The 15,962-nt window shown below is 38.0% G+C and overlaps 4 protein-coding genes across 4 annotated transcripts; 3 read left to right on the forward strand and 1 right to left on the reverse strand.

Annotated features, from left to right (window-relative positions):
- Positions 1-281: 281 nt before the first annotated feature.
- Positions 282-3,423, reverse strand: GCK72_013387 (uncharacterized protein; the record flags this gene model as incomplete). The annotated part of the gene is made up of 11 exons (XM_053729825.1): positions 282-314; positions 969-1,090; positions 1,249-1,283; positions 1,330-1,448; positions 1,499-1,723; positions 1,773-1,875; positions 1,930-2,354; positions 2,711-2,971; positions 3,018-3,170; positions 3,219-3,282; positions 3,338-3,423. The coding sequence occupies 11 exons, from the start codon at positions 3,421-3,423 to the stop codon at positions 282-284; spliced, it is 1,626 nt and encodes a 541-aa protein (XP_053584597.1).
- A 326-nt stretch (positions 3,424-3,749) lies between these two features.
- Positions 3,750-5,279, forward strand: GCK72_013388 (uncharacterized protein; the record flags this gene model as incomplete). Its single annotated transcript, XM_053729826.1, has 7 exons — positions 3,750-3,842; positions 3,890-4,053; positions 4,107-4,248; positions 4,296-4,471; positions 4,518-4,635; positions 4,689-4,976; positions 5,028-5,279. 7 exons carry the CDS (start codon positions 3,750-3,752, stop codon positions 5,277-5,279), a joined length of 1,233 nt encoding a protein of 410 aa, XP_053584598.1.
- Positions 5,280-12,977: 7,698 nt separating this feature from the next.
- GCK72_013389 (uncharacterized protein) lies at positions 12,978-14,296 on the forward strand (the record flags this gene model as incomplete). Its single annotated transcript, XM_003087045.2, has 5 exons — positions 12,978-13,103; positions 13,397-13,453; positions 13,504-13,644; positions 13,698-13,838; positions 14,195-14,296. The coding sequence occupies 5 exons, from the start codon at positions 12,978-12,980 to the stop codon at positions 14,294-14,296; spliced, it is 567 nt and encodes a 188-aa protein (XP_003087093.2).
- A 914-nt stretch (positions 14,297-15,210) lies between these two features.
- GCK72_013390 (uncharacterized protein) lies at positions 15,211-15,806 on the forward strand (the record flags this gene model as incomplete). The annotated part of the gene is made up of 3 exons (XM_003096235.2): positions 15,211-15,270; positions 15,323-15,436; positions 15,708-15,806. 3 exons carry the CDS (start codon positions 15,211-15,213, stop codon positions 15,804-15,806), a joined length of 273 nt encoding a protein of 90 aa, XP_003096283.1.
- Between the last annotated feature and the right edge of the window lie 156 nt (positions 15,807-15,962).

Consider the following 15,962-nt stretch of genomic DNA (forward strand, 5'->3'; position numbering starts at 1 on the left):
GGAGGGTGAGAGAAAATACAACGAAAAAGAGAAAGAAAACAATCTTTCTTTTATAAGCTTACCGATGAATGGGAGGGTTTGATTGACATCGAACGAAGAACTTGTGGATTACAACTCAACAAAAGATTCATATGCAAAAACTATTCCTCAAAAAGTTTTTGAATAAAACAAAAGCAGTTTGAAATGGGGAAAGTGTGTATGAAATTTCAGATCAAAAAAGTGTGTTCTTTTGAGAGATAGAATGGGTTTCTTTGATTCCTTTCCGTTTGATCGTCTCGTTGTCACATGGATGCGCCAGTATTGTTCGTTTCGACCTGTTGTAAAAAATACAATTGAAACGGGATAATAAAATGACAACAAAGAATGATACGGGTTGGGGAATCGATTGAAGTTATGATATCGGGACGAACTGGTGATTATTACACTTATCAGACAATGGAGGGTGAAGAACAGGAATGTACTCAAAAACTGGGTAAAGAAACTACTGGAAATCTTACAACGAAAGAAATCCAGTAGATCCACTGTTTCTCTAATGGAATGGGAAGTTGAAAATGTGTCATCAAGACGGATAAACATATAAGAAATCTAAATAGAAAGAGATCTAGAAAGTATTCTAAAAAGTCAATAGAACAAGAAAGTACTAGAAATTGTAACAATTCTCGCCGAAAACAATTCAAAATTTCTAGTAATAAAAATATTAATTTAACATGTCTCTACAAAGATTAACATTAGAAATCTTACTTAAATATTTAACCCCTTTCAAAAACATGAAATTCTAAAGATCACCTAGAAAATGAAACATGGAAATATACATTTTCGGATAATCTTCACAGAAACATACAACTATGACTTCAAATGTCTCTAGCGACATGAACAAACGAATCGATGAGAATTTAAGACATAAAACATGGGAAAGTGAAAAAAATTACCCCTCTGAAAATGTGGAATCGTTTGTTTCAAAAACTCACTTTAATAGAAAAAGCGAACAAATTACATCCCGTGGCAAAGTTGAGTGGAGCAATGAGAGAATCGAAGAAAACCAGTGAATAGAGGAGGGAGAGATAACGTAGAAATATTACTGTTGATGCATCTGAAATAGTCTTCGTTTTGAAAAACACAAACGAATCGGATTGTTCGTACCAAATTATTAAAAAGTGAAGAGTAGAAAAATGAGGTTGCGTTTGGAAAGCTTTAATATATATATTTTGAGAGATGAAGAAGTATTTTGATGAACGTTGACTCAATAACGACGACGACGTGGGGATGGGGAACGAGAGTATGAGCTGAAAATGATCATATTGATTGAAGAAATCTGAAATCGAAACAAACCGAGAACGAGTACGACTACGTCTTCTTCTCTTGCGATCTCTTTCACGGCTTCTGGAACGATCACGATGAGATTTCGATCTTGAAGAGTATCCTTTCGATTCAAGTCCTTTGAGAGTGTGCTGAAAATTATAATTTCATTCTCAAATTGTTGCTGAATTTTCCGATTTACCTCTAATCCATAGACCAACTGTCTGCATCTTTCATCATGACCGATTCTGCTATTTTTGATGAGATTAATCGCTGTCAATATAGTTTCAGATGCTCCTTTGATATCACCAACTGATGCATCAGTAATAGCTCTGGCTATAGCAGAGGAAGAGACTGTCTGATTTCTGGTCATCACATCATCAAACTCGGCATCCGAAAGAGTTGGTCCTTGAATTCCGGGGAACATCTGCATCTTTACATTCTTGTAGGTATATTATGACGAATAGTTTTAGTACCTGTGGATTTACATGAACTGGTGGAAGACCGTTGACTGGCGGACGCATTGCTGTGTTCATTTGCATAAGCGGCTGAACTCCCATCGGGCCGAGTTGTGGTGGTCTGGAACTATTTGGGGATAAAAAATCTAATATATACCAAGTAAAAACTATATACCTTTGCTGGAATTGATTGTTCATTGGTGGAGGAGCAGCCATATTCACTCCCATCATCTGCTGAACTCCCATTGTTGGCTGCATCATCGGTCTCACTTGTGGCTGTCCCAACATCATTTGCTGTTGAGGTGGCATTTGTTGTGGCATGCCACCCATTGGTGCAGTTCCCATTAATCCTTGTTGTGGGACTGGAGCTCGATTAACCATTGGGACAGGTTGTCCGTTGATTTGGAGTCGCATTTGGGGAACTTGATTCTGATTTCCCATTAGCGAAGGTTGTTGGCTCATCAGAGGAGTTGGTCTCACTTGTTGCATCATCAGAGGTGGTGGTCCTGGTCTTCCAGTGTTGTTCGTTGTAGTTCTTCCTGCTTGGTTTCCGGTTCCGATTCGAATGGTTCCCATGTTCACACAGCCATCTTCGAAAGTCTGTAAGAATTAGCGAAGTTGTGTAAAAGAATTCAGAAGCTGGTGATATCGAAGAAACAAAATTAAAATTGTTCAGATGAACTTTTAACGCACACCCTTCAGAAGGTGGACGCCGGTAAGACTCCGAAACTATATTGCACCTGCTACCAGCTCATGATCATTAATACAAAACACCGCTGAGTTTCTAGGTGCTGCATGGGAATTGAACCCGTGACCAGACGAACGACAGACGGCAGCGCTACCGCCTGCGCTACAGCACATAACCTAGTCTCCCCGCCAGAGGTCGTTTATATTGACGCCTCGTGGGGCGGCGAGGGGACAGGAGAGTGTCTACTTGTTTTAGACAGTTGATTTACCTTCTTTTTCACATCAGGACGGGTTTGACTCTTCGCTTGCACTTCTTCCAACTTCGCTTGATTCGTTTTGTTGTAGGCGAGAACGGTGGGACTTTGTCCATGAATGGACTTCGATGGAAGCGTCTCCATTATCTGCTTCACTGCTGCATCTGAGTTTAGAACCAGGAGAGCGTATCCTTTACTCTGTCCGTTCGTTCGATTTTCGAAAAACTTCATATCAGCGAACTGAGACCGTGCAAGCCCAGTTGTGGAAATTGCTTTCTGAAGAGAAAATTATGATATTTGTTTAAATTAACGATTATATTACCATTAAATCAGCATCTGTTGTGTACCACAGGAGATTTCCCACGTAACAGCAGTACTTTCTACCTTCAGATGAAGTTGCTGGTTTAGCAGTCAGTGCAACAGTTGGAGCTGTGACGGGCGTGGCAGGTGGAGAACTTGATTTCAGAGGTTCTTCCTGAAAAAGATTATTTGTTTCATTTAATAATTATTAATAAAAACATACTAAGCTAGTCGGAGCTATAGCATCGTCGTACAGATCGTCTGGATCCTCCGCTTTGAAATCCTTTCTGGAGCGGAAAAAGGAAGAAATTAGAAGACAATTTTAAAAATATCTATACTTACGCATCCAACAACGCATTCTCGTCTATTGGGCCATCATGTTGATCAGTGGAATCTCCTAACAGAACGGACTCGTCCAGTTCTGCCATTTATCTGAAAACTAAAATTACAGTTAATTTATTCGAAAGAATGTTAACAAAAAAATTGGCGATTAATGTTTTCAAATATAATAGTTTTAAAAAGAGAAATCATTCAGAACAAGTCAAACAAGTAAAACTAGAGTGAAAATCTATAAAATATCGACCAAGAACCATTCAAATCAAACGAGAAACAATAAAAAAGTGGGTGGAGTCGAGTCGCTAAACTGGACGCGCGTGCGGAATTTCGGAGCATCGTTACCAGTGTCGATTTACGAAACTTTAAAAAATTATTTTTCTACCTACACTTTCTCTAGCATATTCATCATATTATAATCATGAATGACGATTACAAATCAGTAAATGGCGAAGGTTCTCATGAAGTCTTGATAGAAGGGCACGACGTTTATGAAGAAACCATCGGAGAAGAGGTTTGTCTCGATTTATTGATTTAGAAAAGTAATCGAAATTTATTAAGCAAATAATCTATTGCGATGAAGACTTTGATGGCGATCCGGGAACGATTTTTCAAGGAGAAGAAGAAGAAGAGGAAGAAAAAGTAGAGCCAACTGATGTTCCGTGTTATGTTATGGAAGGAAGTTATTTTACACAAGAAAGTATAGATGCTGCTAATCAGGACCAGTCAGTACTTTTAAAATAGTAACTGTACGATTCAAAATCATAAATTTTTTCAGCTCAGTTTGCTATTTCTGCAAAGAAGATTTGAAGAACAAACGATTCTACGTTCATCTTTTCGATCATCATGGGTTTACGAAACAGCAATGCGAAGTCATGAAACAACATAAGCGTTTGGAGAATCATAAAGGAAATTCGGGGGTTCGCGAACTCCACAGCCTTCATGTTTTTATTTTTTCGTTTTTCAGAAAAAAATTAAATCTCTACATTCATGTGTTAATTGTGGGATGGAATTTATTACAAAAACCGGTCTAAATAATCATCTGAAAAAAGATAACACTCCATGTGGCCGTATGTTAGCAAATGAGGAAAATGGTCCAGGCGCCAATAACATAGTTTGTCCGGTTTATGGATGTACTTCTCGGTAAGGGTTTTTTTTTAAAAACGTGTTGAAACAGTTGTATTTTCAGATGGACAACCTATCTAGAACTTGCAGTTCATGTTGACTGTGCTCATCGAGATTTGGTCTGTCCATCCGAAATCTTCATGATTCGTAGAAAGACTTTCCCAGATAAAGCTACTTTTTTGGTGAGTTTGCCTTTTAGTTGTCACTTTCCTCGTTTCAATAAGTTTTTTTTCAGAAATGGAAGAAAGAAATGGAGAAAGAGACAACATCGGAATTCTTTCTTCGTACATCTCAAAAAGTGAATTTCGCCGTACGAACACTTCTCTACAAATGTCTCTGCTCGAATTCTCGTGGACAAACGAAACGAGCGTGTGAGCAGTGTCCAGCATTCATCAAGTGCTGTCAGAGAAATCACGGACAGTTTGAAGTCGTCGCATGCTTCGGACATCTGGGACACGAGCATCCAACTGAAACTCCAAAAGCTATTGAGTTCAGACATTTGGCTAATCAGGAGAGGAGTAATGTAAGGATATGCTTTGTAGATAATCGATTCAAAGTGATTATTTTCTTCCAGTATCCAAACAGAGTTCGAATTCCAAACCAAGTAATCAATCGTCGCCAGCACGTAGATCAGTATGGAAACTCGACTCACAGCAATGGAATGATGATTCTGATGCCAGGAGAAGTTGAAGAAGAGGATGAATTCTCGCAAGTAATTGTCGACGATGACGATATCGTTGGTCCAAGTGATCCGAAGACGTCAGTTTCAGAAAGACAAGTGTACATGTCGTCGAGTCATCATTATCCAAGATCTTCTCATTACTAGACTTTCTTCTTTCTTTTTTTGTCACTTTCTCATTTAAATACTGGTTGTTTTAAAGCTTTGAAATGGTGCCATGTTGATTATTTTCTTGTTTTAAATCCGATTTCAAGCATGTTTCTCATAATATGACTTTTTATAATCCATCCTTCTTGTGAGATAAAAACATCACAAAACCAATATATTTCCAGTTTAAGAAGAACCGAATATGTCATTATTCCAGAAGCATTATTTGTCAACCTCTTGTGACATTCTCTTCTCATGAATTTGAAATGAAATCATTTCATTTCATTTTCGCTTTCCTCTGAACCCCCTTCAGCCGTTCTTTTTTTTGTGTTCAACAAAGATATTGGTTTTCCCTCGTCCCCTATGTTCCCCAGATGTTCTCAATGTGTTTCCCCTTTTTCCTGTGATTCTGAATCGTTTAGATGTAGGTATAACATTTCTCAAAAATGACGTTTCCTCTCCTTCCGCATCATCTTTCCCGAGACGACAGTAGTTATTGTGTGCATGTTCTTCCTCTTTTTCCATTCCAAGTTCTCAAATCGGGGGTTCTGTTCTAATCTTCGAAAATGTCGTCGCCGCTCCTTTGTTTGTCAATCCTTCCAACCCGCCATCGCTCGCTCACTGCCGCCGCCAATAATGCGTGTGTTCGAGTGAGCATGCTCATGCAAAGATTCGGGTTCCGCCATGTTTCCGTGTCACCTTGAGCACCGAAATTTGATTTTTCACAGGAAACGGAAAACTTCTCTGTTAATTTGGTATCTTCCATCAATCTCAGTGTTCCCACCAGTGCACAATGTTCTATTTCCCATCTCATAAATTTCCTCCGTCCTCTCCCCACTTTTTTGATAGTCATCTCTCACGAAATGGCACGACGACTCACCACAGAATGCTCCTTAATTTTCTCGAAAATTGTCTTTTTTCTGCTCCCCCATTCGTTTTTTTTTTCGTAAAACAGAATTGAAATATGACATGTACTGCTCGATGTGTGCAAGCTGCTCCAAAAATAAAAATGCTCACATTTTCTGCTTTTTTATTTTTGGCACTTTTGACGATTAATCCCAAAAGGAAATTCCGGAGACGAGAAGCGCATCGTCGACCTCCGAAAATAGATCTGGATTTATTTAGAGAATGTCAAAAACGACACGTGCTTCCAGACATTTTGAGAATTGAGTCTATCATTCAGATCTCCCTAATCTCTGATGCCCTTTTTCAGACTTTTCATAAATGTTGCCTCTATTTTGGGTGTGTTCTGTTGTCTGAAAATGTTGCTGCTGCTGCTTCCATCTCAATGGAAGAAAAGGGCATTATTCAGGATTTGTGAGAATGTGTCGAAGAAGAAAAAAAGAAGAATCATATGGAAAGTATTATAAAGTAAGAGACTTCTCGCAGCACCACTTGCAATGTTTGCAGCCTCGGACCTGTCATTTTCATCGGTCATTTTGAAGAGTAATGTGATTTGAGACTACACTCGTTTTGTCTGTTTTTTCGATGTTTTTCGGTCTAATTTTCATGAAATTTTCTGAAAATTAGACAGTCTCCACTTTTAAAAGTTTCAGATTTTTAGTTCAATATGTTTCGGGAGATCAGATTCAGATCAAATTCGCTTATTTTTGAAAATTTTCCAGTTTTGATTTTTAAAAATTTTCGAATAGCTAATTGTAGAACTTCTGGTGTCTTCTTTGCTAGTTTGTTCACACAAACTTTCTAGTGAATTTCAAGTGAAAACTCAATTTCAGAAAATTTGAAAATCCAATCCGTTTCATCTTATCCTTTCTTTCCACTCTTCTGAAAACTCTTCTCAATAATTGCCATGTTCTATTCTTCTGGTTCTTCCGGAATATCCATTCTAAATATCACCCTTTTTGTTTGCAGAAACTTAATTATATAAATGGACATTTCCTTTCCATTCAAAATATGACAAATTCATGTGTGCACTATAAGAGAAGTCGTTTTTCTTCTCTAGTTTTTATGCTAATAGAATTTGTTCGGAAAAGGAAGAAACCAAAGCTTTTGAAACGACCGGAAAAGGAAGAAGAAGAAGAGAACAATTACATTTTCTTCGTTCCCTCCTCCCCACGTTCTTTGACATCGTTCATCTTTCCGTCGCAAAATAATTACTTTTCCTCTTTCGTCTGTCTCCGTTCCACTCATAAAATGCACTTTGAATGCGAGTAAATTAACCCGTCTTCATTCTTTTCCCGCTACTAAGGGCGACGCAGACATTCCGACGACGTCCTCCGTACCGGCCGTCCTTCTACCAGCAGCCTCCCTCCTACTCGTTCATTTTCCAAAAATCGATCGATCATTGTCCGAATTCGAAGCCGAACGTGCGTGTCGTTCTGCATGCCGTCTACGTCTCTGATTCCGATTCAGTGTCTCGTCACTGAACTGTCGTTTCATCTCATTTCTCTATGACCCTCTCTGTTTGGGCACTCTCTCTCATTAGTCAGTCAGTGGGGTCTCTCCCGTGTGTTGTGTCCCGTCGAATCGTATTTGATACTGGTCTCGAAAACCAACATTACCACGCATCGGGAGAGAGGGAGAGGCGACTAGTCTCCCACCTTTTCGATTTCGATTTTAATTCCTTCTCACCTCGCTCTTCCTTTGTTTTCATTTCAAAATGTTAGTTTTGATATTTCAATTTAGAAATGTTTCGTGTTTTTGGATGACAGCAAAGACAATAATTGCAGAGAATGTGGTTAAAATCACCTGTTGAAACATTCTTGTCCAAAGTTCATTATTTAAATACATGAATTTTTGTTGCAATTTCGCAGTGAATTTCGTGAAAAATCCTGGTAAAAATAAGAAGTTTTCTTTTATTTCTGCCGAAAATTCATCTTTAAAAGGTCTGAAAACTTGCAACTTATATCTCAAAAATGCCTAACTTCATTTTGTCTTAAACTGAAAAGTTAGCTCTTGATCCTTCTCTCAATCTCCGCTCGAGCTCATATTCAAATTTCCCGCCCAATCACCTGATATCCATTACATTAGATCCATATGATCTCTATTATGTTGTTTTCAACATTCTGAACATTGTTCCAACAGACCAACAATTCAAAAATCTCCTAAATCTCCTCATTATGAATGACTCAATCCTCTCATTTCCTTGTGCTTTCCCTTCATCTCTCTTTTCATTTTTTCCATTCTTCTCATCTCATTTCATCATCATCCCCACTGATCCTTTAATGAGACAACAAATTGGATGAAAAGTTGTTGTTCGAAGCCGACAAATTATGGGATTATCAGTGACAACGACGACACGAGAATGTTTACGAAAAAAAATGGGGGAGTTGGGGGGAAGGGGGGAGTCGGATAGAATAAAAGAAGGTGTCCGGAGAGGATTAGCCTCGAAGATTTTCAGATTTCCCCCCTTTCCTCCTGACAAGTTTTGGCTTTTCTTTTATTATCTTTGCTTGGATTGAGCAAACTTCGGCAGTTTTTCAACTTTTTTCAAAAGTTTTTATTTGATAAGACGGATACAGTACGACTACAGAGATTGGTATTACTTTTAGTCAATTGTCATATTCTGAAACCAGAAACCCTAATGGGTCCGAAAAATTGGAAATCAAAACGGGGTTTTCAGTAGAGCTCATGGAAATGTAGAATTTTAAGGCTCGTCGACAGCATCTAAACTCGAAAATTCATCGATTCAAGACTCCCTTTGAAATTATATGATGTAGTTCTTTTCGAAACTTTTGATGTCGTTCAACTCGAAGTAAAATTTCCAATCTTATCGTCCAAGCCATGTTTCAGGTAGTTAGCTCTACTAGAACTGCTTGAGTTTTTGTCTTCTAGATTCTGACAAATATGACGAACAGATTCAGAGAAATGTCAATTAAACTGCAACTATTGTAATTCAGATTTTCGCTTCTTGCTTCTCTTCCTATCCAAAAACACATGTGCTTCAAGAAGATTTCAGACACGAAATTTTTCGTTTTTTTTTTCTAGTTTCAAGATAGATTTTATTCAGTTCGAACTACCTTTTTGAACTCAAGATTGATGATCATTTCATTTCCTACAGTTTCTTTGCCAGATTCATCCGTTTCCCAAACGAGAAAAGATCATATATCTCAAAACTGAAAGACTCCATCACATTCATATCAAACTTCAACACACTCATCCTTGAAATCTTCAATCTCTCATCGAAAAGTCTCCTCCCATCGTGCACTTTTTTGAAGAAGAAAAAAAGAAGCAATTTTTCAAAAACTTGACACAAACCGACTCGCGTAGTGACATGTAGATCGGTAGAAGTATCGGATATGAAAAGAGTTTCGAGGTGATAATCCAAAGTGTCGCCCTCCTCTTTTTTTTCTTCCGTAACTCTTCTTCCCTCTTCTCAATCTCTATTTCTTGCACAATATCTCGTATTCTGATGACCCGCACTTGGGGGCCCACTGCCTCCCGGTTTCCATCTCTCTGTCTCTCTATGTTTCTTCTTCTTCTCATTCGTTCACCCCTTCCCTTTCAATACACTTCTTCTTTTTTCTATGTTCTCTTTTTCTTTCGTTAGACACGTATTATCATCTCTTCTTTCGATATGCTTGAAGAGAGAGAGAAAGTGTGGATGATATGATTATCCTAATCACTCTCCCCTTCTTTTCTTCTTTTCTCACCCGAAACACGGCGCTTTATCATCGAAACGCTTTGTTGCCACAGCCACACCAGAAGCTTCCCAATTTTGCTGAGATTTTTCTCTAATTTTTCCCCAGTTAAAAAAAATTTTTTCGATTAAACGATACGTTGGTAGAGTTCTTCTATGATCTTTTTTAATATTTTCCCTGCACAAATTCCAGAATTTCCAAGTAACTCTGCCCCCTTCATGTTCCTTTTCTCAACTCTAACTCACTGACATCATCACCATGTCCTCGTCATCTGAATTTAATGTTTCGTGTTCTCTTCTAATTCAATATTCTCATTGTCTCTATGTATTCAGAACTCCCATTTAGTCAATTCGTCAAAAATTTTCATTCATTTCCGTCACTTCGATGACGACGCGACTTCTATAAATAGCGTGACGATGAACGAAACGGGAAATAATGAGCATATTCAGGTTGATAGTGACGAATATGTATTGATGATTTTGTTCCGTTTTCTATTTCTTCTTGGTTCATTTCGTCAGAATAATACCTATTTTAAAAAGGATTCTCTGTATAGTTGTCTCTCTTTCGAGGGCTTTAATTACTCGTTTCATAAATCTGTGTGGGTATTCAAATAAGAGAAACTTAATTTACTTCTTTATATTCAAATTGACTACTGTAGATTTCGATTTCTTTTTGTTTGAACTCGCTAAATCTAATTCAGATTCTGCTAAAGTTTACTAAAAGTTTGCTAGGGAAGGCCCTCGAGTCAAAGTGGAGATATGGGACGTGACCTATATCATTGGAAAGCTGAGAAAACGCTGATTTCAAATATATATTCAGTTTTTGCCCTCGAGGCCTGGTATTCGAGAAAAACGAGGTCAAAGTTTGGACCCCTAACAAGTCATTACCTTACCGACGTATTAAAAATGTCGGCAGCGTGGTGTAGGCGGTAGCAGAGCGGTCAATGCGCAACCACTTTTTGGTTCAATTCCGTCCGGCCACCAAATTTTTTTGATTTTTAAAGTTTCGTTTTTTTGGATCGGGAAGTGGTTTTTTTTAAAGTTGTGTTCAAATAGATAAAAAAATAAATTTTAAAAAACCAAAAAAATTTGGTGGCCGGACGGAATTGAACCAAAAAGTGGTTGCGCATTGACCGCTCTGCTACCGCCTACACCACGCTGCCGACATTTTTAACACGTCGGTAAGGTAATGACTTGTTAGGGGTCCAAACTTTGACCTCGTTTTTCTCGAATACCAGGCCTCGAGGGCAAAAACTGAATATATATTTGAAATCAGCGTTTTCTCAGCTTTCCAATGATATAGGTCACGTCCCATATCTCCACTTTGACTCGAGGGCCTTCCCTAGTTAGTTCATTCCGTCCTGAAACTCTGAAAGATTCTTGAATCAGAATGACATCCGAAAACTTTTTGTGAAATTTTGATATTTCGAATCATATTTCTTTGCAGCTTCGATGAATTTCCTTCCTTGTTCACCGAAAAATAGCCCAAATTCCTAAAAAATGGGCGGAGTTTTTTTCTGAAACAAAACCACAAAAACATGTGATCCCAGTTTCCAGACATTCTTCGCTTTCATTCGTTTTTCGGTGTTTAATTACATTTATTTCTCAAAAAAATTGAATTTCCGTTTTCATGTCTCTCCGACTCTTTCTTCAATTCTAAAACTCTGAATTCCACGTCATCTTCATTGTGACACGGATCATCGTAGCATCAGTAGTTGCAAAAAATAACACAGCTTTTTTCTTCCCGTAACAAATTTTTTTGCAATCGGATTAGCAGGAAATCGACCAACGGAATATTTCCTTTTTTCCACCTCCCACCAGTCTCAGCTGGAAAATCCGTATATATAGGTCATGTGCGGAGGAGAGAAAGTTTAATCCAATCGATGTTGAGTGGGAGAGAAAAATCTAGAATTGTTCCCGTCTGAAACAATATAAAACAAGAAAACAACTCTTTTTAATTTCCAGATGCTTCCATTCTTTTTTATCCATTTTTTCAATTTTTACGATCCGAACACACCCATATCAAAAATACTCCGTTTGAAACCCATTTCAAGCGGGGGATACTTCAGCAAACAGTCGACAGAAAAAAGAAGAGAAAATGAGTCAGAGTCGAAAATATTAACGGCACGAGACGGCGAGGACGTATTGTTTTGTTTTTTCTCTGTTGTTTTCAGCATTTTATTTGTGTTTTTTGGCTGAAAAATTGTATGTTTTAGTATGAGTTGCTAGTGTCTATGTAATTTTAAATCTAGCAGAAATTCTCAGAAATCACGTCATAGCTCACTGAAATAGATGCAAAGTTCATCAAACTTTCATCTTCTGAATTTTGTTCAAAAACTTGAAAATTTGTAAACTTGAAATGAAAACCAAGTTCTGATCGGTCGCTGTTTCTTTCGCAATAGAACAGATTTATAACTTCCTCAATAAATTTTTGTTCAGATATGCAAACAGTGAGAAGCATTTCACTGTACACTTTTCTAGACTCATATTTTTCTTTTTTTCTGAAAAAAAGTCCACAATTTGATCTACCTTGAAAGGTGGGATTACATAGATCAAATCATCGATCGTTCCATCTTTTCTCGTTTTTTGTTTTCTTTTTTACATTTTTCAAAGAATTCCTAAAAAAAAAACTTTTTCTCACTGTCTTTATGAGATTTTTTCGCCGATTCAATGTCATTTCGCGACAGTTTTTCTCTCAGAATTTTCACAGCTGCATTTACTTTTGTAGAATTCTTCAAAAAAACTTGAACAAATCTGTCATATTCCACCAGCTGCATTTACTCAAAAAGTACATTCACTGGTCACATCTGTGTTGTGTGTTATCTCGTGCTTCGGGCGCTGAGCACCGGTTACCAAAAGAGGGCGGAGTTTCCGGAGCTTCCCTTTATCCCGCCACATCATCACTCGTTTTTCTTATTCTCATTCTCTGTCTTTTTCTCTTTTTATTCTACAGTTTTCGATTAAAAAACTTATTCTATCTTCTTTCTTTTTCAGCACTTTCCGCTTCTCTTCCCCGTAATCTAACCATCACCACCACCACCCAAACGGGTCGTTGAGCAAGGGAATTTCCGAAGAAAGACAGAAAACACAAGAACAACATGCGGGAGTATAAAATCGTTGTGCTCGGATCTGGAGGAGTCGGAAAGTCAGCGTTGACGGTGCAATTTGTGCAGGGAATTTTCGTGGAGAAGTACGATCCGACGATTGAGGACAGTTATAGAAAGGTGAGGACTATCTAGTTGAGTTTTGAAAATAAAACGGCTTGAAGCACGTCGAAAAATCATAAAACAAGTTCGTTTTATTGAAAAATTGAATTAAAAAGTCAATGAAGATTACGGTAGAAGTGTCGTCAAATGGTGCGCATTGTGCAAACACCGGCACGTAAAAATACACTGGAAATTTTCAGACATTTTCATGCTCATTTTCTTTGATTTGCCTATTAAAATCACTCTTTCTGAACCAGCAAATGGCTGAGAAAACACGTTAAAAGACTAAAACTAATATTTCATTATTTCAGCAAGTGGAAGTCGACGGTCAACAATGTATGCTCGAAATCCTGGACACAGCCGGAACAGTAAGTTCTAAATTACCTCTGTTCCGCAAATCACCCCTCATTTTTTTCAGGAACAATTCACAGCGATGCGCGATTTGTACATGAAGAATGGCCAAGGATTTGTGCTTGTCTACTCGATCACTGCTCAGTCGACATTCAACGATTTGATGGATTTGCGTGATCAGATTCTTCGTGTCAAGGATACCGATGAGGTTTGTTCATTTGGAGAAGTATCTCTTGATTCTCATAGTTTTTTTTGTTTCAGGTTCCAATGATTTTGGTAGGAAATAAGTGTGATTTGGAGGACGAGCGTGTTGTCGGAAAAGATCAGGGACAGAATCTCGCCAGGCAGTTTGGATCGGCTTTTCTGGAGACGTCGGCGAAGGCGAAGATTAATGTTAGCGAGGTAAGTATGATAGGAGTCGTAAATAGTGGGAATTGAAACCAAAATGGAATTGAGTTATTAGACTCAAGTTGAAGTAGAAAGGAAACGAAGCGTCTTCAAGATGACCTGTCTTGTGGTTTCTCTGCTTTATGATTTAGAGGCAAAAATGGACTTCCAGAATTCAAATTTGCAGTAATGTCCGACAGAGGGCTTTGTTTATCATCGCCTATCCGATCCCCATGAAATCTAGCCACATGGATAGAAAATTCTATATAGAAAAATATAACTTTGAGTATCTTTTGAATGGACAACGAGATTCCAGCTACTGAAGTCCTTTGAAAAATGTTCAAATTCATGCTCACAATTATGTTTTGCAGGTATTCTACGACCTGGTCCGCCAAATAAACCGTCGCTACCCGGAATCCGGTCGCCGCCAGGGACAATCCAACAAACAGTGCTGTTCATGTGTTATTATGTGATTTCTTTCTTCCCCCACTTCGTATATATATCTGAAACATGTCAAATAATTTATCCATCTTCCTTACTTTTTCCCCATTGTCTTCACAAGGTAAAATCCGTTGACTTCCGTTGAATCCATCATCAAAATCATAATAATCCCCTCCCAAATTCCCTTTTTCTGGTTCATCTGGATTCTTAATTTTGTTTCTTTTTTCTACTAATTTTGATTCCAGTAGTTTCATTTCCATTCTGAAAAGTATTACTTTCCCTCCCTTCCCCCAATTTTGTTTCCATTTCTCTCACAGCTTCTAATGACACCATTTCCCTTCTTAAAAGATGTAACCATACCCGTTTAACCAGTGTGCCTTCTCCCCCATCGAAGTTTCCAGTTATTTACATATTTTCTCACATCAAAATCCCCACTTTTTGAACAATACGAAAACCCCCCACTCGATAATTCCATTCAATTTTAGTCCCTTCCGAAAATTTCATTATACATCTGAAACATTTTGTCCCCCGAATGAGGCATATCCCCCGATCCTCCAACATCATTTCGTTTAATATATATTTATTTTCTTCCCCAAAATCGTTTTTTTGTTTCTTTTTAACACATTAATTTTATATTCCTTTACCCAATCCTGAACCATGTTTAACTTATTATTCCATTGCGCCCCCTCTTCCGTTCTCCCCTTTCTTTCAATTCTTGCTTTGATTTCGAATTTGATTTAATAAATTTGATCAATGAGACTTTGAGTGTGTCTCTTGATATGGCGAATCACACGGAACGCCCCCAAACAAAAAATAAACAAGAGTGATTCCGAAAAACTGGTTGTGGGCGGGGCTTGGGGTAGAGTTTTCGAAGTTACCGATTACTTTAAAAGTACACATTTTTCACAGTAAGACATCAACTTTTTCAAGTAATTCTCTATCCAAAATGTCTAGAACTTTTTTGATTTTCGCCCTTCTTGCCACTATTCTCGTTCTAGAAGCCTATGTGAGTTTTCAGTCGAAAATTTCAGAATTTTCTGAAATTTGTTCATTTTCAGAAAGTTCCAACCGACGCAGCCACTCAACTGAAATTAAAGAAGAGAGGACAAGGATGTATGAAACGAATTCTTCCAAAGAACGGACCATCGATGGCTCTTCAAAGAGAATTGGCGGTGAGTTTCGTGGCGAGACCCACAGGATACTGTAGTGGAGGAGGGGAGGGATTACTGTAGATACAGAGAGCTGCCGACAAGTTCAGTAGAGCTCATTTACAATTTTCTCTGTTTCGAAATTCTCACTAATGTCGTTTTGATTAGAATCAATAATGCTTTGTTTTCCTATATTTTTGAACCAATCTTTTGCAACCGCGCCCCACCGAAATCTCTTTTTGCACTCAATAGAGCGCAATTCCATCTCCATTCAATCTCCATTCAATAATTCCAGGTGTGCTTCAAAGTTGACTGTGCAATGGCCATAATCCCGAAAGTGGAACGACAATTCCCGCGGGAATTCCCAGTTTTGAAAGGATGTATGGGATATTAATTCAATGATATCATCAACTATTTGTACCATATTTTCTTCTTTTTCTCCTGTATTTTTTCTGAAATTTTTGTAGTCTGATGTATGAACGAACGAAAGAAAATAACAGGTTTTATCATTATTTGTTTTTGAATTCAACACTGAAATCAACGAGAGAAA

The sequence above is a fragment of the Caenorhabditis remanei genome, chromosome IV, assembly GCF_010183535.1.
Source record: "Caenorhabditis remanei strain PX506 chromosome IV, whole genome shotgun sequence".
In the NCBI taxonomy this organism is placed as follows: Eukaryota; Metazoa; Nematoda; class Chromadorea; order Rhabditida; family Rhabditidae; genus Caenorhabditis; species Caenorhabditis remanei.